The sequence below is a fragment of the Trypanosoma cruzi genome, genomic scaffold (genome assembly GCF_000209065.1).
Source record: "Trypanosoma cruzi strain CL Brener 1047053516507 genomic scaffold, whole genome shotgun sequence".
NCBI classification, from domain to species: Eukaryota; Euglenozoa; class Kinetoplastea; order Trypanosomatida; family Trypanosomatidae; genus Trypanosoma; species Trypanosoma cruzi.
The window spans coordinates 9,804-32,834 of record NW_001849378.1 but is presented as its reverse complement, the minus strand read 5'-3'; the positions used below and the strand labels follow the sequence as shown (position 1 = coordinate 32,834).

The 23,031-nt window shown below is 44.5% G+C and overlaps 4 protein-coding genes and 2 pseudogenes across 4 annotated transcripts, besides 8 other annotated features; all 6 read right to left on the bottom strand.

Annotated features, from left to right (window-relative positions):
- Positions 1 to 13,748, bottom strand: Tc00.1047053509891.70 (annotated as a pseudogene; the record flags this gene model as incomplete).
- Positions 1 to 23,031: a sequence feature (heterozygous, Esmeraldo-like haplotype).
- Positions 13,748 to 13,825: a sequence feature (A-rich).
- Tc00.1047053509891.60 (hypothetical protein, conserved) lies at positions 14,610 to 15,968 on the bottom strand (the record flags this gene model as incomplete). Its single annotated transcript, XM_805658.1, has 1 exon — positions 14,610 to 15,968. One exon carries the CDS (start codon positions 15,966 to 15,968, stop codon positions 14,610 to 14,612), a length of 1,359 nt encoding a protein of 452 aa, XP_810751.1.
- Positions 16,075 to 16,096: a microsatellite.
- Tc00.1047053509891.50 (hypothetical protein, conserved) lies at positions 16,184 to 17,338 on the bottom strand (the record flags this gene model as incomplete). The annotated part of the gene is made up of 1 exon (XM_805657.1): positions 16,184 to 17,338. The coding sequence occupies one exon, from the start codon at positions 17,336 to 17,338 to the stop codon at positions 16,184 to 16,186; it is 1,155 nt and encodes a 384-aa protein (XP_810750.1).
- Positions 17,379 to 17,398: a microsatellite.
- Positions 17,520 to 17,543: a microsatellite.
- Tc00.1047053509891.40 (hypothetical protein, conserved) lies at positions 17,663 to 18,325 on the bottom strand (the record flags this gene model as incomplete). Its single annotated transcript, XM_805656.1, has 1 exon — positions 17,663 to 18,325. The coding sequence occupies one exon, from the start codon at positions 18,323 to 18,325 to the stop codon at positions 17,663 to 17,665; it is 663 nt and encodes a 220-aa protein (XP_810749.1).
- Positions 18,374 to 18,465: a microsatellite.
- Positions 18,544 to 18,572: a sequence feature (AT_rich).
- Positions 18,586 to 20,928, bottom strand: Tc00.1047053509891.20 (annotated as a pseudogene).
- Positions 20,956 to 20,978: a microsatellite.
- On the bottom strand, positions 22,021 to 23,031 carry Tc00.1047053509891.10 (hypothetical protein, conserved; the record flags this gene model as incomplete). Its single annotated transcript, XM_805655.1, has 1 exon — positions 22,021 to 23,031. A coding segment is annotated over one exon (1,011 nt), but the record flags the coding sequence as incomplete, so codon positions are not given.

The following is a 23,031-nucleotide window of genomic DNA, read 5'->3' as shown; positions in this document are numbered from 1 at the left end:
GAAGACAACTCTCGGTGATTCATTGTCCCTTGCCAATGAGAGGGTACCGTCTTCCCGGTCCAAAAGAAAGTGCAAATGTGTTCCAACCAAAAACATTTGATTGGTAGAAGCCCCAAGAGGAGGAATAGTTTCTTGTGTGGGTAGAGAGTCGGCGTCATACACATCTTGCACTGCCCACACACTGTCAACGTGTTTACACATTGCTCCAAAGTGAGGTGCCAGTTCCTGAAAAGTGGAAACTACAATACCAGCAAAATGCCCAGATCCCAGTGAGTCCCCTCGTGTGCGGTCGGAACGATCCATCTGAATGACAAATGCAGACAATCCAGTCATTGAAAGAGGTGATCCGATAACTGCTTGACCACCCTCATTGCAACATCTGGCCGTGAGACCATTTCTGGAAACACTGACATTGTGAGGCTCGTATAAAACCCACTCTGGTAAGTAGGATCCAGGATCTGTTGCATCATCATTGAAGCACGTGACAGATCGGGCATTTTTTGCGGCACTTGGTGGGTGAAGATGAACAATCACCGGATTCGCCCCCACATTCATGACAGCTATCTTTGGCGGTAAACCTCTTGCTGAGGACAACCGAAGATCGTCTGAAGCAACATGACATCGTATGTTGTCATCCTCGTCGTAAATCAGAAAATCGCCATCTACAGTAAACGCGAGGCTAAGCACTTCATTCCGGGAAAGGCTGAAACTGCAACGAATAACATGATTTTGGATTTTTTCCAAAAAAACGGTAGTCATAGACTTGGGCACAATAACATGAATCTCCAAAAAAAAAATCTTCTCATTTGTTTCAGACGTCACCGAAAATTGCCAGAATCGGGGCTTCTCTCTTGGCCACTTTTCAAAATCAAACGATCCCTGAAAGATGCACCTCTTGTTTGGTTGCAGTTGAGCCGTATCACGACCACCCTCCCACATCCATCCGTCCACGGATTTGAGAGTCAAAGGGATCGAGGAGGGCAAATTCATTTTCTTCACAACCAAACACAAATGAATGCGGCCATCGCTGAAAATGCATAGGTGGTGCAAAGAAGAAGCCAATGTTGGCAATTCGCAATGAATAGGTCCTCCTTTAACGGCATAGTACATCTGGGATGATGACAACAAATCCTGTCGAGTACCATCTCGAAGTATAACCTCCAATGATACAGCAAAAACCTTCAACGGGGTATCTTTTTCAACGCGGAGCGGGAGATCTGAAAGAAACATAATTTTCCAAGAGTCGGAGATACGTGAGAAAGAAATAGACACAAATGCCCCCATAGTGTCATGATATCTAAAAGGGCAAACAAATCCAGGTGACTTTAGTTCCTCTGTCCCCTCAAAAAAGACTTCTGGTGATATTGTGTACTCCAAGTTGCAACGATCACAACAAGGCATATCAATACAGTTTTCAATTCTTGTCGTATGAGTTTTTGAATCAATGCAACACGTATGAGTTGTGGGATCAAGCAAAATGGATCTCGCACATACCGCACTAGCAACCAAACTCAAGCGACTTTGATGAAATACATACCTTGTAAAGATACTAATAATTTGATCCTCCTCACGCAAGAAAGGCACATGCCCTTTTCCAGTTTTTTGACAAATCCCCTCATTCGAAAAAGGTAGATTGCAATCCGGGCAGATGATGATAGGGATTAAATGATCTACAGAAAGAGTCACATGATGGTTGGGATTTGTCTCACACCTCGCCAATACATGCCAATTCTCGTTTGGATCATCAACGATTCGAACCATTTGTCCTGACAAATCCGTTTCAGTGGCATTCGCCACAAGTGCAAGATCACCCTTCCCAAAGGCATTGAAAGTTGTGGGTTTCTTCGTAAACAGGGGTAGCGTGACCACGCCGTCACGCAATTCCTCAACAAATTTTCCCCTCATCATACTACTCAGCAGATTTCCCGCAGCCTCTGCGTCACAAAATGCAGTTGTACTCGAAGTAGCGATTTTTGCTAAGAGGTCAATGACACTTTTATCCTCAAAAATTGTGGCGGCAAACGAGGCACCACCAACATACGCAATCAACGCCGCCAAAATGCGTGTCACCAACAAACCCTTCAATGCAGGAAAAACAGCCTGGTTGGGAGCCAAAGAAACCTTCTCCATAAAAGCACGGTAAGTGATGCGCCCTCGAAGTGCCCGAGGCTCCGCCGGAATTTCAGCAAAAGGTAACGGCGATTCACTTTTTTTACCTACAAAAATTGTTAGCATCCCATCATCCTCAAACTCATCCCCGACCTCCCCCAAATGGCCATCACTGCTATTGTAAAAGCGAACGCCACAACTTGAGGTGGTATTGATGTAAAGTGCGTACATTTGATTCGCTTGAAGATGTAAATTGAGAATTCCAGGAGAAAAGGACTGCTTGTCTGAGAGATGAAGATCTTTAGAGATGACTTCTTGCCATTGGCTTGCTGTTTTTTCGGCGCCTTCCATACTACCCTCTTTCCAAAAGACTCTTACATTTACATTGTCCGTTGTTGTCTGAGCAACACAAAAGACTTCTTCCAACAGAACATCCCTCTTACTTCGAACATCAAACATGATTCCATTGTATGATGCAGAATTGTTTTGGTTCAGACGTCCACCAGTAAAAATGGAACAAATCTCATTGCATGTCATGATGTTACTTGTGGTGGTGGCAACAATGTCACCCGCAAATCCCTGCGCACCATAAAAGCTATTCTTCACCACATAGCTCTCGTCACTGGATTGTATAAAACATGAAAGTTTGACGCCTTTTCCATCCTCCAAGACTCCCTTCAACTTTGAACAAATGGCCACAAATAAATACTTTCCTCTCTTCAATAATAGTGATAATCCATCCATGCAGAATTCACAAATGTCGTTCCGAAGAGGCAGCATAGCGTTATAAGCCCAAACCCATTCTCGCTCCGCGTTTTTCACACCAGAAATATCATCCAACGGGGAATAAAACAGAGACAAAGAAAGATGTGTGGGACCCATAGCATGCCTGACTCCAGCACCAATAAGGATAGGGAAAATAATCTTCTGAATCAAAATGGAGCCCTCAAAGACTTCAAGAAGAAATTCCGCATTTGAAACCAAACGAGTCGATACAGGAATACTTCGAAGAAAAATAGCATCACCATATCTCTCATTTTTATTCTGAAGACATCCCAATGAAGATGAAGTTCTCTCTATAAGCGGTGGCCTCGTATCTTTCGTCTGCATATACATGATGGATCCACAAAATCCCCGTGGGGTGGAAACCGTCTCCAAAAATGGTGAGCTACTTTCACTCGTGCGTCCCACGAAAACTGTAAGAATACCATCAGAGTCCATTTTACTGGAAATAGCCCCTGAACAGCCATCTTCTTTGGAGTAATGTCCAACCCCACAATTGTGAGTAGCATTAATATAGAGAGCAAAGGTTGCATTCGATTCAATATGTATCCCAGAAAATTTGACTGAAAACTGATGTTCAGAGCGCATTTCTACAAAGTTGGAAAAAACTTTGGTCCACGCTGTCGCTTCACGTTCATGCATATGATGCGACCCCTTCTTGAAAAAGACTTCCACCCGATGTCTTCCAGTTGTATGCGTCATGACAGATAAACCAGTTAGCACTATTGCATCGTGTGCCAAAAGGTCAAACATAATGCCATTGTAAGAACCGTTGCGTTGAGGTCGATACTTCGTTTTGCCCACTTCAAATACACGCAAAACCGTGCTTGTCGGCAAGGTGGGGAGAGAATACAATCCTTGTGGGACCTGATGAGATCCCTCATTATCCACAAGATATAAAGAAGATAACTGTAAAGAAAACCAAATGCGTTTTTCTTCATCATCGCGTACATTGGCTGAATTATTTTCAATCGATACCACTGTGCCTCTTTTTGGTACATTAAGACTCCCTGCCTTAAAAGCCACTCGGGCGTCAACCTTCAGTCGTGTGGAATCTGCAGCAAGAGCACAAAAGCGAACATCTTTGGCCCGCACAGCATATTGTCTCTTCCCCGGACATGGACACAGGCATTCCACAACACCAACGTCATTGCCGTAAGTTCGCACAACTCTTCCCAAATGAGACTTCCCATAAAGCGGAGGAACAATTGTTGCAAACATCCCACGCGTTGAAAAGTAAACTACGAGTTGTTCAGGTTTAAAATTCTGGTGTTTCTTCACTTTGCACATGGCCAGGGGTAATCCATTTCGGTAAACAGCCAACATACTTTGATCCAGTGTAATCGTAAGAGTGTCGCCAATGGCAAAAAGCACCCCAGAGCCTTCTTCAGTCACAATTGGCATGAGTTTCCAAAAAGAGCCCGAGTGTGCCAGAGTTTGGGCAACACTATCAAAAAGAAAAAATGAGGAATTCATGATATCTGTCTCCGGTCCAATGGCGCCCTTTTGAATAAAACCAACAGCCAAAGGTGAAAGACTCGGTTCCACAACACTATTATTTGCAGACAAAAATCCACTCATGGAAGTGACAACACACAAATCACGTGAGTAAATGGCAAAGCGGAGAGTTGTTTCCTCCTCGGCAAGGCCATTACACGATACCACAACAGGATGCATCTGAAGACCCGAAAGAGAGGAACTCACCAAAACAGAAACTCTGTTGGTGTCCACGAGAAGATATAACGTAGTTGAAGATGAAAGTTTCGCCTTGGCATCACACCATGTGCCCCATATATTGTGGTCTGCAATTAAGCGCTCAAGCTCACTCATATTGATAGCTCTATAATCACTTGCAAGCTTTGTCACACCCAGAAATAAACCCGCTTTGTTCAACGATCGACCTTCCTCACTAGCACCAAAATTTAACTCAATTACGACCCGTGTGCCGTGTGGAATTACGGTTGAACTTACAAGAAGCATATCACTCTCCACTCGACGGCTCGATTTCAAGATATTCCCCACTCGCCACTGCACACTGTACGGTTGCAAACCTCCAAACGGAAAACCGTCTACACCTGCAACATGACCAAGTGAAATATCAATACGTTGATTACTAAACGTATTCAAAGGTTCTAGCGTTGCAAAGGCCAAGTCATCGCTCGCCATGCAGATACCCCCCTCTATATTTACATTGACGCCTTTATCGTCCAGCCAAGTAAGTACGGTGTTTTCCACAAATTCAACAACATCACCAACAATCAGTTCCTTGGGACTGTGTCTCGAGACAAGGTAGTCTAGGAGAGGTTCCTCCACCTGAAAAAGATGAAACATAATTTTGGGGAATCGCCAGCTGTTAAAACATTCTTGACACAAATACATGCCTCCCTCGCTTTCGTACCAAAACTTTGAAAGCTCCATCTCACAGGATGTACAATGCACCCAAGAGGAATGATTTTCCCACGCCGCAATCATACCAAGAGGAAAAATGTTCCTCGCAGGAAAGACCCGAGAATTCAAAAATGAGAATACCACAACTGTGTCTGAACCGGCCAATACGAATGGTCTTAATTTCTCCCTTTCAGGAATTCTCTCGAATAAAACGCCAAAATCCACACATTTCCCACTTCGAATACGAGAAAACGATGCCGTTCCTTCTCGACGATCAACTTGCAGAATAATCAGATCCCCTGAACCAAACAAAATATATCCAGAACTGAATATCATTCCAGGTTCCACAGAACAATTAATACTGTTTGATTCTTCAGCATCATGGCTACATAATGCCCACGTTTTCTTACAATGAGCCACCTTTTGAGGGTCCGTGAAAAGCTCCGTCTCTGATGAGACTCCCACATACAAAAGGGTATCGTTGCTTGCCTTTGTGGTAAGGCTTACTGTAAAAGTAAAGAAGCTTTCAAGGAGCACATTACCTCGAATCACCGAATATCCACTCCCAGAGGTTACGCCAATCGAAGGATTAGGAGTATAAAGAGAACTGGTTGACAATCGTTGATCGATCGTTACAGGTGTCCCTGATACAGGTTGTCGACCATCCACCATAATGAATGAGCTCGATGTCGATTGAAGTAATGATAGGGGCATGTCCGTGGAATTAAGATCCATTGCTGTTGTATCCACATTCTCTTGAAGGAGATTATTAAGACCTCTCACAAATTCCAAGTTCATGGCCTCACGGGTCACTTCAAAAAACTGGCTTTCGATTTCTCCACGTTTTTCTTCCTCATACTTCATCAAAGGCACAATCATCGACGCCTCGAACAGAATCCGAGAAAGCTCTGCAAGAAGCCAGCCACAACATCGCAAACTCTCAGTTTCTAGAAGTGAAAAAAGGGGCGGCTTCACAAAGGAGGGTTTGATATCAAGGAGGTCAGTGGAAAACACTCGCATATCCCCATCGGCTTCAAGGTATACAATAGCCTTTGAAGCTACATCAAAAATAGAGTCTACCACAACGGCTCCATGTGTTTCATGCAGACAAAATTCACAGCTCTTCTCTCCACCTAGTACTGCCAATGCAAGAAAGCTGTTGTCAATATCTTGATGGGATCGCGACAAAAATCGGTGAATCCACTGAGAGACCACGTCTCCAAAATATGGAACAACATGAAGCTGTTGTAACGTATGAATGGCTACACTGCGACGTAACCACTCAAAACAATTCACAGTTGTCTTCAATTGGAGTAGGGGCCTGAAATCAACTCACAACTTGCGTCTTCATTGAAATGGAAAACAAATGGATATAAATCGTCCACACGTGAAATATTGGCAAAAGCCAATCCAATGAGCACCATCTTATCCCGATAATATGTAATCTCTCCCACGTCGGCATTTAGCTCCAACCACACAATTTCATCATTTCCATATATTCGGCGCTGACTACTTCTAGGAATACAATGACGACGCAAAAGAAGATGTGGCACTTGATCTTGATCATCTGTGTCTTGTAATACATAGACATCGTCCCGACTGATGAGGCTTGTCATGTTTGAAACAGGTGGATGTCCGTGAGTAAGACCCACGTAGTAGCATCCACCTAATGGCGCACCTACTCCCCGACCCTCCTGCTGGCGTCGGCGGATCCGAAAACCAATCATATGCCTTCCTCGAGCTGGCATAGGTGAAGAACCATAGAAAGCCCCCTTCCCCATCACTGTAGTTGCCCCTCCGAGCCATCGAGGAACATATGCGGGTGTCTCATTCTCTCGAAATAGTTTCGTGCGTGCGAGGTCCACAAGGGAGTTCACAAGTATATCTTGTGTCACAAAACGTCTCAAAGCCTGAACAGCCTCTCCAAAGTAATCCTGTCGAAGTGTTCGAGCTGTATTCCTCAAACACCGAGCAGCACGAACCTTGGCCCAACGATCATGCGCGTCGATTAACGTCACTGAACAAAGCCGCAGGACCTCCAAGTGTGTTGTACTTGTCACAGCATTAAACTGAAAACAATCAATGACAACATTTACCGTGCGAAACAATCGTGCTAACAACGCGTTGCCATCCTGAACACGTCGAGGTCTTGGTGCCCAAGATGAAGCACTCTCTATAGAGAAGTGCCGAATTCGACGTACCAATTCCACAACCGTCTCTCGAAGAAAGATGGTTGCCTCTTCCAATAGAGCGCAAACAGAATCCTCATTTATTGTTGATTCATTTTTTTCATGACGTAGTAGATTTTTATAGCAAAGCGTCACCAGGTAGTGGGTCGTCAGAAATGCACTGTCACCAATCATGGAATTCGAGTTTAGGCGCGTTCGACAAGAACCATGCAATGATGCAAGATCAAACCGGAAAGGGCTGTGCTTCCCAAAATTAACAACAAGCTTGACAAGACTAGTTGAAGCTTGAGCCGCAACAAGAGGAATCATCGTTGGGAAGGAACAGTCCGTGGCAATCCCCAAAAACTCCCCATTTCGAGTAAAGAATACACTATTAAAAGGTGCCATTACACCACAGCCAATCACATCTCCCACTAACCAGTTAGTGCTAAAACGATGGGTAGACCTGCCGTATGAAACCATGCCATCTGAAGAAAACACGACGGAATTTTCCTTACCAACTTGCATAGATGAAGAAAGTGGAGAACTAGTAAGTCCAATGGATAAAAAAAGTCCCTCTTTGAAAAGAAGCTCCAAGTTCACCTCAAAATAAAGAGCATGTGGCATCTCCGTCACAACACATCCACTCAGTAAACCTGTAAATAAATCCCTTTCAGTGTATGTATGATTCATGTAGGTCTCTGCCTTTAGAGCTTTCCAATGATTACGTGCTAAACAAGAAACATCCGAGTCCTCAACCTGAACTCCAATGGTGTCACCCTCCACAATGTTGACTTTCTCAACAGAAGACTGAAACGTATTAGGTATTATAACGGCCCGGTACAATAAGCTGAAAATACCACATTCCTTTAAAAAATCCAACCAGGCATCTTTTTCCGCAGGATTTCCTGTTGAAGATGATGGTTGATCATGAAGACCCCAAAACATATATTTTTTCAAAACCCGAAAAATCTTTGCAGGGTGAATGATGGACATATCCACATTATCCCATGGATGACAAAGTATCGCACACAGGGAAATGGGTCCAACATCGCCTTCTTGCTTAATGCAATTTCCACTTCCAGTATCGTTCAATAAACTTTGTTGAATAATGGAGTGAAGAAACCCACAAGATGCCTTCTGTAACTCGAGCTCCCTATGAAATCCACAGCCAATCATAAGCTCAATGTAGTGATGTTCCATGGACTCCGCGCGAGAATGCCCATCCGAGTTGACGGACTTGGGACCATCTCCACCATTTGTGTCCCTCTTTGTGTATCCATCATATTGAAGATGTGCCAGCTCTCTGTAAAGGAGATGCAAAGTGACTATTGAGGATGTCATGCCCTCATCCAATTGATGGGCAGCACATAACTCCTCTTGTAGTCTATACGCAGCCGTGTGAATCGTTGCTTGCTGAGCCTTTTTAACAAGCGCACGTATAAGTTCGTCATTACTCATTTCATTGTATCCGCGAAGAAGAAAGTTTAAAATCTGTGAGGAAGTGTTTTCCGGAGTACATTGCATACCATCACGTCTAGCCGCAACACCCAATAAAGAATTAAGCGGTCGAAAAATACTCCCCACAGTATCATACTGAAAGTTTGAAAAATCCGACGTACCAGTAGCAAAACGCCTCGTAAAACTGGCACTTCGACTCCCCGTATGATCACGAGAGAAAGAAGCAACACTTGCAACGGATCTAACACTTGGCATCACACCCCTGCTCACAGATAAAGATTCACTCGTAATCGGTTCCTCAGTCTGTTGATACTCGGCAATAATCGACTCAAGCCTAGCACGAGGGTTCACCATTTTTAACAAGAATTGAGACCGCTCCAACATGGCATCTTTAGTTCCCTGCTGCAAGGCCTCCAATATAAGGAATGCCCTTTTGCGCATAAACTCAAGCGACTCCTCTAAGAATTTGGCAAGAGGAACATTTTTGGGACGATGTAAATGCCATGCATGCGCAGCACAAAATGAACGCAAAATGGGTTCCAAGCGTCCTTGATGAGGTATTCGCTTCTTACTGTACATGGTTTGCCACACTGGAAAAAGCTCGCCTGTTCCCTCACACAACCGAATAAGCTCCATCAAGTCAGAATTATCCAAAAGACGCTCCTCTACAGTAGAGCCGACACGGTATTGCTTTAGTACCTCCTGTGAAAGTCCACCACGAAACAAGCTTTCCCTTGGAAGGAGAATAGAATCAGGAAAGTCAGTCAGTAGAAGTTGATGCGTAATACGGAGGATGGCTTGACTCAACGCGAAACACATATCTCGAATCCAGTGTGTTGATTGAGTCTGAATTCTCACTTGAGCATTCACAGTGAGTGTCATCTCCTTATTTTGGCCTGTAGGTATAGAAGTTATTTCTAGTTTACCTCCGGAGTTAAACGCCACACAATTCGTATTTAACGTCTCTGATACCCTCTTAAATTCATTTGTCACAATCGAAATGTGTACTTGTGGAAGTTCTTCAGCTTGTGCTTGTTCGTATGAGACTTCAATATGTCGGGCATGGCGCAAATCAAGTACAGTTGTGTGTGCTGTGGCTGCTGGGGCAAATACTCTATGAGTCTCGGAGAAACAGTGACTAACAGGTTGCGGTGATACGGAAGGAATATATGAGGCGAGTGCTTCTCGGATTTCGTTTAGCAATGTTAGTACATCCAAAACCACACTGCTATCAATCTCAAGATTGGAGAGAAAGTGAGCGATGGGGAATACAACAATGCCAATAGAAGTCTGCTTCAACATTTCAAGTTCCTCGAGTGTTCGTTTTTTTCCAGGCAACGTCGGAGGAAAAAGACGATTAAAAATGCGTAAAACTCCCTTACATAAAGAGTTGACTAGTGCAATAGAGACTAAGTGCCATTGGGAGTTTGTCTCTTGTGAAAGTATACCCAGCAGTGTTGCCAGCGTTGCCGTTGAGGGTCTAAAAGGTGCCCTTTGACCACTGAGCACAGACTCGGTCTCTGCCAGACACTCTTCCTTCAGGCGATTGAGAAACGTCATGAACGGTTTCTTGAGATCCTTTTCAATGACACTCGACACCAATGAAGGCAAGTACTCTGGAACAAGCAGGTCCTTGACGTCTTTGAGCCTTCTGGACTCCATAATGCGCTGCAGCTGATAATCATGACTTACGCATTCAATGAGAAATACACGATGAAGCCTTTCAAAAACCCTCTGAACCTCGGCTAAAAAGCTGTCGGGATCACACGATTGCTCATGAATTCTTTCGTACATACTAACCACAGTGGAAACCAATTTCGGAGGACAACCTCGCCCCATCCATCTTATTTGTCGCGTCAGTAACCGACCACATGCCGAGAGCAATAGAAAGAGAAAATTATTCTTCACATCAGAAGAAACTATGGTTGTCATCAACTCGTCACAAATATCAACAAGTCGAGAAACCATTTGAAGAGAGACTTCATTACACCTAAACAACTGCGCCGTATGCCGAGTATCCACCCCACTTCCAACGTCATTTAATAGGGCGGTGGATAGTTGGTGCAGCAAGTAATGTGACAGTAACACCGGTGTGATCGGACGCCTCTCCCTGGCGAAAAAACGTATTTTTTCACATACGGCTCCACCATCCTTCATACTTGGAAGAGTGTTTACATAGCTAGTAGGAACCGATGGTGCCTGAATCCAGCGAAGACTACAAAGACCGCTCTTGTCGGAAACAATACTATACATTCGACCGGTATGTGTGCAAAGGAAATACAATTCACTCGGTCTCACATGCAAAAAACGCTGCTCCAATATGCGTCCGTCCTCACCTACCCACGTGCAAAATCCATTTTCCACTATAGCCATTTCGCACTCATTTGTCACAACATAATATTCGGCAGAAGGAACATATGGTATCACCTCCGATCCCTCTACAGATCTGCCACGTGCGGATTTCTGTGGCACGCACCAAGATGGTGCTGTGCCCCTCCAAACATGATTTCCTTTCTCACTTCGGAAACAGCATCCAGAGCCCTCATTCATTTTAAATGAACACAAAAAGCTGGTCTCAGACGCGCGGGAAAAGTTTTCGGCTTCACTAGCAATAAGATCGCTGATGGATTCAGATCGGTGCCATATTTGGAACCCGGAGATAAACCCGCTAAATGACCCTTCCAAAAATCGAATGGAAGCCGCTGTTGGAGCAGAGAGTTTAAACATAACATCTTCACTTCCATTGCTTTCGAGTAGCGCACCATCCTTACACACATTCCAATAGGCTAAATCGTTCAAAGAATTTAAAGTGGCGTCCCAAAATGCCCATCCATCCTGCATTGGCTCTTGAATTTCTGTAACAACAGCACCACAGTAATCAAATACAATACACACGCATGAGTTCCTGCCGTCCAATTCGATTCGTACCGAAAGCCAGTCCTTACCTGACAAATTGAGGTTAATAAGCTCTAGAGAAGTACTTTGTGAAGTTGGTTGAATATACAAGAAGAACTGAACACCGAGAGACTGAGTTCCCTGTGCGATTTGAATAACACTCGGCTCTACCGTCCCTTTAATTTTCATTGATGCATCAAAACACGCAAACAAAGGTGAACTGGCGTCGTGATAAAAATGCGGTGACACAAATTTTCCCATTCCATAGTATACCTGAAACTCTTCTTGTGAACGGGCGCTGCACACATCCAGGACATGACGGACCTGCAGTGTTTCTGCGTCATAAAAAGTCACAACTCCAGCACGCCCAGACTGCACCGCAATATTGTCCTTCTCAATAAACACCCCGTGACACTCCTTCAAATGGATGTCTTCATTCTTAACAAGAACATTGTATGGCGGCTTTAAAGGGATCTTGTAAATTCCATTCCTTGTCAATACAATGCCGTGTGGTTCATCATTGTGCTGCATAACACAAACGCCAAGAATGCTCCGGGAAAACTCCAACCCGAGTGAATGAGCCAAAGGGATATATGATTTCACCCAAGAGAAAGGAAAGGAAAGACGCATTCGTGGGCGCAGAAATGTCTCTATGGAAGTAATCCATGGAACAATTCCGTTTAATGTTAATTCATCTGCAATCTTTAAATGTCTATAGACCCACCTAAAAAGAGATAAAAGTGTTTCAATTTTTTTGGAAGCCAAAACAACCTTAAACAAAAGTGAAATTGCACTTCTTAGCCATAAGTTGTCTTGACTGTTGCTGCATTCCCGCTCAGATGAGGTCTCCTTTTCAGTCTGAATAAGAAGCATCCGTGTCAACTGTTGAAGTCCCCATGAATAAAGTGTTGTACTCGAAGAATTCAATCCACAGCTGTCCACAACTCTGTGAAGTAAACGAAGAACTTGTAGTGGTATTTTAGGTTTCAGTGATTCATACAGAACAGCCATGCTCCAATCAAGAGGATCCACGTGGTTGACATCATTGAAAGGAATATCAACGCTGCCCAAATTCCACCCTTCAGCGTCTTCGTTATCGTTATCAGCCATACTTTCAGCATTTTCTGAGCACTCATCTTCCCAGTTCGGGCGTAGCAACTCTTCAGAGTACAATTGAACGGAAAGAAAAGCATCCTCTCTCTTCTTTACCCTCGAATTAACAGCTGCTTGTACAAGTAATGACCGAAGGAAAACAAGAGAAGGAAGTGTGTTACGTCGGGTAATTTCAACAGCAGTAAGTCGCATAAAACGAGCCACTTGATCAGTGTCTGGATGGCGCACATTCAGTACGTCTGGAAGCTCTGGAAGGGACGAAAAGGGGGCAAATGTCAAATTTTTGGCGTTAGCGGACAGCAATGGCCACGCTCGGGAGAGAATGTCCGCAGAACTATACTTCACCAAATCCTCCAGATTCACGGAAGTCATACCCTCCATACCTATACGCAGATATTCCGATGGATAAAATCCAAGCGCCTGGTTCCACACGCTCTTCTGAGGAGGCTTGTTGCAATAACGATACATTTCAGGATGAACCGCAATACGTCTGCTTGCACCCATATCACGCTCCTCAAAATTCAAGGCGGCTCTTGGTGGTCTCCTACGACGATTGAAGGGACGCACCTCGTGTTGTTGCCGCTGTTGATGCTGCTGTTGTGGTGGCGGTGGTTCTGTTGGTGGTGGTGGTTGAGAAGGGCCCCCAATGGAACTATCCGAACTGTAATCATCATCCTCCAAATTCACAGAGTCTCTTTGATTTGCCTCGGGTAACAGCAGACCTGGCGGAAGTTCAACAAATTCCATCGAGACGCCCCTCGAAGATCCCTCTCCGGGTATTTCTCCAAAAGAAGGTACGGCCTCCGGCTGAGAGGCACCCAAATCGATCATTTTCTCCTTCCTTGTACTTCTCCAATTCCTTCTTTTCTTTGTTTCTCTCCCTTTTTTTCCTTTTATTTTTTATTCTTCACAATTTCAGATGAAAACTTCTTCAAAAAAGTCGGGGTGAAGAAATCGTCATTCTTCTGTTCCACCGCTTGTCTGTCCACAAAATGCTGGACGGACAAATTTTTGTTTTTGTTTTTCCCTCAAAGTTGGGAATCTCATGCAGGAGTCATCCAACAAATCATTAAAAATGTGGAGGCCACACACACACACACAGAGAGAGAGAGAGAGAATAAAAAGAAAAAAAGGGAAAAGGGAATAGGCGCCTGGACAAGGCCCCTTCCCCCCATTCTCACAAGGCGAAAGTGCACCAACGGCAAAATACAGTTCGGTTTAAAGCACCGGACAAAATTACCGCTGGAAGAACAACACTCACACACCAGTAAAACAAACAAATTCATAAAAAATAAGACAAAATAACTGAAGCCGCCGTGAACCAAAAAAAGTGGCATTCTTTACAAATGCCCTCCGCAACCACCGGACCCCACTTCGCGTAAACGGTAATAAAAAAGGTGAGAGGGAAAAAAAAGTATACTCCACTCACTACCTTCCAAGGCGGTGACTCCGAAAACTAAAATAAGTTCTTGCAGAAAACAACAACATGGTGGTGAAAGAAACCGCCCCATCATCCACAAATTCCCCCCATCCGGTCACGCAGTCCTCACGGACGTCTGTATTCCTCTATTTCCTTTCATATATACATGTATACATATATAAGTGAAGTGGAACAAAAAAAAAATTATAAAGAAAAAATCCCTCACGGCTCAAACAATCAAATAGAAACATTTCGTTCTTCCTCTTTTGCTCTTAGAGCCCAGCGGCTTTTTGGTTACTATTATTGATAATCCCGGCATCGGGCAATATTTCCTCCTCATATGCTGTGCCTCCCTCAACGGCGTCTGGACGAGAATTCGGCGATTGCGCAGGAGCACTACTGCTGTCGCGAGAGTCATCACAAGGGTAATTTATATGAGGGCACCAGCTCCACCTAAAATCGGAAATATCGTACACAAAAATGCCTAGAATAATAATCACATATGATGCAAAGAAAACAGGCGTAGGATAAATATTAAATATGGTTACATTCCATATGATGCTGTATACACTCACTGAGAGCAAGGACACGTTAGCAAAAACCGCGCTTGCAACTAAAAATAAAAGCGGTAGGCCAGTGTAGACAAAGAGCATCGATAGACCAAACATCATTTGGAACAGCCAGTCTTCATCCGTCCATGTTTTTCGGCCCGAAGCAAATGAGCTCCACTCCAGAACAAAAAATTGAATTACAGTGAAGAGAAGAGCACAGCCGGACATGCAGCAAAGATTTTCCACAAGTGGTATGTAATTTGCAACTTCCGGTAAAGATTCAGGTACTTGCCCGGAAGACTGCTCCTGATCTCGTTCTCGCCCTGACTCAACAACATGAATGGTGTTCGGTAAAGATGAAAATTCATTTTGTTCCTCTGCAATTTGCCTCTCACGAAAAGACGACATGTCGCGGTCAACTTCACTGTTAACGCCCTCCTCTTCGGGATTGGTATCGGCAGACACCGCACTCTCAAGCTGTACACCTCTTGGCTGAGGCTTGATGAACCACTCCATAAGAACATTACTTGTCGCGTAAAGAGCAGCGGCAAGCAAGCAAAACAAATCGCCCTTGGCAACATTAGGCCCCACCTTATTTCGTGTTACTCCATCGGCGTCCAAAACAATGAGAACCACCAAGCCACTTGTGGCAACAAGACAACCAACAATGTGGGTGACAGCAAAACGCATTTTCAAAATGAAAAAGCTTAGCACAAAAACACATGGAATGTTGAAGCAATTCAAGAGCTGGACTGAAATCATGTCTGTGTATTGGAAGGCCTTGACAATAAAAAAGTTCGCTTCCATGTCAATAAGGCCAAGAACTGCGTACTTCCAAGGCTTCTGTAAAAACACAAAATTAAAAAACCTCCGGTGCCGGTTACGAATGTAAAGCAGAAGAAATATTGGTGCGTAAACGGTAAAAATAAAGGCGTACGCCGTCAACGATTGCAGCAGAGGATAACTGGCATTGTTATTTACCAGTTTGGTCGTTGACACTCCAGTGACGGAGTTCAAAAAAGCCACCAGCTGTCCAAACAAAACGTGAATTGCAAATCGCCGAAGTCTTCCTCCCTTCATGTGTCGTGAATGAGCAAATTAAAAAAAAAAAACCTACAGTAAACTCACGCGTCCCAGAGAAGTGAAAGAGAGTGAAACAGGAAAGCTGCGTCACGTGTCACCAAGCAAAAAAAAAAAAAAAAAAAAAACGTCATAAAAGCCAGAGAACACCCATAAAAGTAGGCGCGCAGTCAATCCATAATATTCGCGGCGGCGTTATGCAATCAAATCGGGCATTAATTTTTTTTTCTGTGAGAACGTATCGCTTTTAGCATTTCACGATGCGCATAATTAGAAAAAAAAGTGGCAAGCATTCGTTGAGCCCACATTGGAACGCTGCTAGGCATTTGCACGTCGTTGGCCGAAGTCATAATCATGAGCGTCCCATCCAGCTTCTTTGTTTCCGCGTAAAGGCGAACGCTATCCATAAACTCATCGTATACGATCTTTGTGGTCTTCCCATCCACCATGCTTCCACCAAAGGCGAGGCGCAACGGATCAGCCCAAAGCTGAGACGCAGCATCAGCAATAGGAATTATCAAAATATGTTGATAATTTACACTCACACGAGTAGCCTCCTTCTCGCTTTCACACAAATGTAACCACTCGGCAAACGGTTCAGATTGCTCAGTCGCTTTCTTAACCGTCTCGCCACTTCCACTATAGAGGATATCATATACCTTCAGCGGGCTTGCACCGCTGCCCAACTTTGTGTAGCAAACAGAGCGGCGCTGGTAAGCAAAAAGACGGTCAGCAATTCCAAATCGGTCAAGAAGTGAATGGCCGACACGATGCGCAAACCATCCATGGTCAACAACTTCTTCTTTAATATCAGGAATCAAAAGACAAACGTCATTTTGGCACACTGGTCTCTTCTTTGCAACCATTTCGATTGGCCTCTTGACTGAATTCAGCGTTTCTGGAGCACTCTGCCCTGTGGAGCAGTCCCACTTGCAAAACATGTGATAATTACGATCCCACTGTCGCCGCAGGTAGAGATCCGTCATAAAATTAAAGATCTCTTCTGGGAATGCGTCGGGAAAAAATCCAACAACACGCATGAAAGGTATTGGATGCCCATTCCCGGCATCCGGCGAATATGAGGAGCCCAGTCGCAGCACTTGCACCTTGGGCTCGTCAGTATGTCGACTCACCTCACCACGCTTCAAAAAATTACTAGATTCCACTTTCCATTCTCCGGTGTGTGCGTCCAAAAAAGACATGTAATCCCAAAGCGGCTCCACTGCAGAGCCAACGTTGCTGTCCAGAGCAATCGTTGGTGCTTCCTGTGTCACAACCACCGGGCGACAAGAATACAACCAAGAGAACGCGGTTGCCGCGGCCACTGTGGCACATACCTTCACGGGTCTCCTGATGACGGCCCAAGACATCGCCAAGCACCCACGCCCAAACAGGATGACAAAAAGAGGTCACACACACACACACACACAAGGAAAAAAAACTAAAGCAAAATTCGCGCTTTAAAAGTAAATTTTCAAGAAATAGAAAAAGAAAAAATATGCAATCAGTAAATTTCCGCATATAAGTGAGCTTCAAATCAACAGTAAATTAAATAATAACAATAATAATAATAATGACCTCTTCAACGTGCCTCATCCATTTATCTGTGTATATGTTTACTTACACCACCTCCATACCCCAGCCAAAAGAAAAAGAAAAAAAAAAAGACTATTACGTATTGCCAATAATTCATATTACGACTGCAATACAAGGCACTCAAGCTCCTTTTCAGCCAAAAAGCTGCTTGGATATAATTGGTCAGCATTCACAACAGACATGTAACTGGATGGGGTCTGGACCAACAGTTTTGCTTCAGGAGCAATCATCATTCGAGAAAAAAGCACGGCGGAAATCCACAACACAAATAAACCAACCTCATTAACCTGTTGTATTGGATGGCAATATAAAGACGAAGATTCCGACGGCAATTCAAAAAAATGTTCGATGGCTTCCGGGACCCTGTACCACCTCGGGTTCCCGTCAGAACTTGCTGCCGCTGACAAAACCAAATTCTGTTTCGTAGTGAGATGCTCTGCTGATGATATCTTTGAAAAATGCAGAAACTGTCTTAACGGATATTTTTGCATGACGGCATCCGAAAAAGTAGATGCCTTATTGAGAGGAAAGAAGCTCTCGCCCATCAGGGGAGACCAAATGTTTAAAGGGCTCTGCATGTACCTCAGAGTAAGCCCAAGACCTGCCGCCAATTCCCAGCCAAGCCACAGTGGACTTCCAAGGCGATGGACATGAGCAAAGTGCGTCAACTGTCGAAGGATGCACTTGTCTGTGATAAATTCTCTTGTGTCCAAAAGAAAAGGACTCCGCAGAAACGGCCGCCCCTTTTCCCTCCAACTCATCTCTTCAAATCAAATTACATTTGAGTATGCGAGAAAATAATAATAACAAAATAAAAATACAAGCGAATAAATAAAAGAAATAAACAAACCAGACAACGGAGGATAATAAAATAAACAAAAAAAGAAAATTAACAGACAAAAAGTAAGGAAAGCTCCTTCCTCCCCTCCCTTCCAACAACGATAACTCCGTGTGGTTCATCGTTAATGAAAGTTGCAAGAAATTAAAAAAAATATATATATATATATACGGCACGATACCTTTCAGGAAAAAAGAATCAAATTCAATAGGGAACGGGCGGTTGCGTAAATAGAAAACAGTACGTCGCTCTTCTGCGTGTAAGACTCGGAGTCCCCATCGTTGTTAAGGGGCACCGTGTCCACATAAAACAAAAATCTTCTCTTTACTCCCCTTTTTAGTACCCCTGCGCGGTGGCTCTCCTCAACTTGCCGCGCCACGTAACTGCTCCTCATGTCCACACAAGTGCATCCATGAACCACCTTATATAACCGCAATACGGAGTCACTATACAGAAAAACGCCAGGAATCGTGACGCACACACCCCTGTGAAGAGCCACGTTGCCTTCTCCCAAAAAGGGAATTACATCTTTTTCATGGATACCGTCTGTGTTGCACACGCGTGTTTCATCGGTAGAGTCCTCTCCAAAAGATTGTTTTGAGAAAAGCAGTCGAGTGGGCAGAACAACATCGCCACGACTCCCGACAACGCCGGCCACACCACCAGTGAGATTAACACTGCGAATATAATCGCCAAAAATAAGAACAAGAGTTCGTAAAATGGTCTCAACCTGTGCACCAAACGTCCTATCAACGTTGATAATAAAGCTATTTCCCTGCATGCGTTGCCTATTTTTCGCTGCATGACGCAATGAGGCATTTATACCTGAAATAGGCAATTTACCAATATTAATAAGATCGACGACAAGTCCCGACATAAATGAATCCTCCATCATGATAAAGCCTGCTTCCTCTAAGTGCTGACGATACGCCTCCCTCATGGAGTCCTCCTCCTCCAAAACCTGTGCTAATACATAAAGATAATAATCATCCGGGTTCTTCAACATGGTGGTCGATGCCTGGGACTCAATATATTTCTCCAGCAACAACCTGAACTCCTCAGGGGCAGAGCACAAAAGACTCTTAATAGTAATGTTAGATGAAAAAATGATATCAATCGTCAAATCCGATGGGAGTGCCTCTTCGCCACCAATGCCAAGCTCCGCCCTGATGTGCCGATTGATGCAAAGACCCCACTTTTGATAAGGATCTTGAGAGAACTTCTTTCGACAGTTTACGTCAACGTGCACAACAAACTCCTCACGGTGTAATAAAAATGTGTACAACACATTGATAATTGCGGATCCCTCCAAACTTGCATCAGGCCATCAATTTCCGTCTCTGAAAACGGTAACTGGGCAAGAACCGCCCTGACTGCAGTATTCGATGCCGCTTCATCCATGGAAAGTAAATTTCGAAGAAAATCAATGGCCAGTGGTGAAGCAAGTCGCTGCAAACGCAACCTTATTTTTTTCGTTTCTACAATCAACATGCACAGGTTGGTAACAAAATCAATAATGTCTGTAAATCCATCCCGCGCCATGACAATAATTTGTCCTTTTTCAGCAATTTTCCACGCGCCCCTCCGCCGTCGTGCTGACTCAAGGGATATTGTTGTTGAAAAGGCGACCCCATCGGAGAGGTAGTTAGGTATGCTGCGCGACAAAGTAATAAGAAATGTTTCCGTGATGTTCTCCGGAAGTCTTTTGACGCAGTAATGCAACGCATCGGTATCAATTGCAGTAGAATGCATTAATTTGTGGACGACTGTGCCACTGGACTCATAAATACTCACGGCTGTGGGTATGGATAACTTATACCCGCCTTCGCCAAAACTGCGTCTTCCACACACGGATGATGACGATAACCCAAAAAGAGCACGACAAAAATCCTCAAACACAGCGAATGCAGAAAGAGTTTGTACAATCTGAACAGAAACACTACTGGAAAACATTGGGGAACGAGTAAAAAGCTCACAGAATTGTCGCTTTGGTATAAGAAGTAGCGTTGTTAACGAACTTGCGTGGTATGAGAACTCCGTTGGTTTTTCCAAGATAACACTATCGATACCAAAAATGTTTGGTGCAGTAATACTCCCGACTCGGCGATGGCCAACGATGGACGCACGACCAACTTTTGTGTTGATAACCTCAACGGTGCCTGAAGCCAGCACAAAGACATGCGTTAGTAGAGTTCCTTCATCGACAATAATATCCATTTCACTGTACTCGCGCAGCATCACGTTTAGGCCAGTAATTTGTTCCTCGGTTAGGGTGAAAAGGTGAGGCACGGTGTAAAGGAAAGAGTGCACAGAGGGGGCACCGCCTTTTTGAATCAATGCGACTTTTTGGTCAACGATTGACGTGAGTGTCGACGTATGCTTCAACGGCTCCGCCACGCCAATCATGTCGTCCAGATTCGTTTGCTCGTTAGAATCAAACGTGACTCCCTCAGCGCCCGTAGTGGAGTCAGTAGAAACAGGCGCATCATGTAGAGACTCTTCAGATGCCACCGAAATTGTGCTCATGGCTAACACTAATAAGGTGTTGTCCCGTTTTTTTTTTTTTTTTTTTTTTTCACCTCCTTTGTCCGTACGCACCAAAAAAGAAAAAAAGAAAAAAAAATCCACTAAAAAAATCTTGAAAATGAAATAAACAACAAAAAGACAACTGTCATAATATTTATTCGGGCATGAAGGACGGCCACCATTATTTATTTATTTGTTTATATGTGCACAGGTGGGTCTGTTCGTTTTTCAGATATTCACTTTGTTCAGCCTCAAACGCGCACCCAAACCCACCGTCTCCGCCGCCGCCTCTCACAAAACTAACAAATTCTCACGTTGATTCGCCCACGAATGACCAGCTGAAGTTCGTTCAGTGCCACCAAAGGCCCGATCTCCGGCTTTTCAACTAAACACCCTTCGAAAACCCCAACCGGTTACCGACCGATTGCCAGCGTACACGCTGAAGTGCAGCGCCGCAGTCGCAGTTCACTTAACTGAAGTTTAAATTCTGTTACAAATTTAAACGCCAAGTTCCCTGCGTGGCACTGACACTCATGACACCAGACTCTTCGTGCTCCCTCGCGTGATCGTTTAGAACACGCCGAATGCACAAACAAATTATTGTATCTGCCCACCCTAAAAAAACTCAGTGTGGTGGACAAAAAAAGAAGCAACCTCACACAATGTCACGTACACCTCCTCTTCTTCGTAGGCGTTTACTCACGCATGAAAGAACACATGGTGCTAGCAACAAACTTGATAATTGGTATGGCAGCAGACAGGTGGCACTCCCTGAAGCAAGTGATACGCCAGTGCAGTAGTCAGCAACCCTCCCTCTTTCTCTTCCCTTCTCCTTTAAAACAAGACAAAAGAATATGAGGATAAACTTTTACATCCAAGCGGGGTCCCAACGCTTTTCTTTGCTTTGCCTTTTTTTATCCCATTCCCTTCCATTTCTTTTATCGTCCGTGTTTTCGGCCGTCATTGGTGCGCCCCTCATTTTTTTCTTTTTCTTTTTTGCAGGTTTATTATTTCTGCTTCCCCTCGTTGTAATAACGAGAAACTTCTTTCTGTTTCACACACACACACACACTGTTGTTGCCCTTCGGAGTTTCACGCCCGTCCCCTCCCGCGTTTCCTCTTCCTCTCTGTTTTCCACACCAATTCTTCGTCCGGTGTTGCGTGAGAGGCCTTGCCAAGGTTCAAACTCAAGCACAACTCCTCGTCACCAAAAGACTTAAGCAACGGCCACGACAAGTGCAGACGTGCACATGAAAACAAAAGAGCGGAGAATAGACAGTCCGGATCCGAGCCACCAACCGCGTTGTTTCTTAAGACATGCTTCTTTGGAAAAGAGACAATCGTGTGACGGCATGTACATTTTGCAATCTTCCAGGCCACCTCGGAGTCCAACTGCGGAAGAGGTGCAACGGATTCAAAAAAGTACCCCCCTTCCATCTCCGATCGGGCATCGTTCTCCGCACACGTGGCAGATGGCTCGACAACTATCGGTTCGGCCCGTGTGATCTCTTCCATTCTCCGTCGTACTGAAATCGGGGTGGACCTTTTATTAGTTTTTGGCTGCCGCAGCAAAGCGGCAAGCCTCCCAAGAATAGGCTCCTCCCCGTGAAGGACCAGTAGTGTTGGCAAGTAGCGAAGAACAAAGGGGCGTACCGAGCCTCTCAGATCTTGGGGCAACAAAGCACATGTACCAATTGCATGTGAAAGAATCACCGCAACAGCCAATCGCATAAATGATGATGCTAACGCAGCACCACGTTTTCCCCAGGCATCTAACACGGTCTGCAACGCCTCTAAAACCTCTTCATGTCGCATTTGACACTTGAACAGAAAAACAACAGATGCCTGCTCCATTGATGTCACCATTCTAAACTCCTCCAAAGAGAGCAAAGAGAATGCATGGACGGGGACATGTTTCAATGCAATAACGCGGTCGTCGTAAAATGAGAGCAACCCTCCTGCAAAACGGGTCAAAGCCCCACTCACAACACGGCGACGGTCTTGTACATCCACCGAAGTAAGTAGTGGAAATGCAGTTTCCAACTGGCGAAGTGTCAGTTGCGTCGTAGGCTCCCTCGCGTAGCAGCTAAAGATCCACATAAC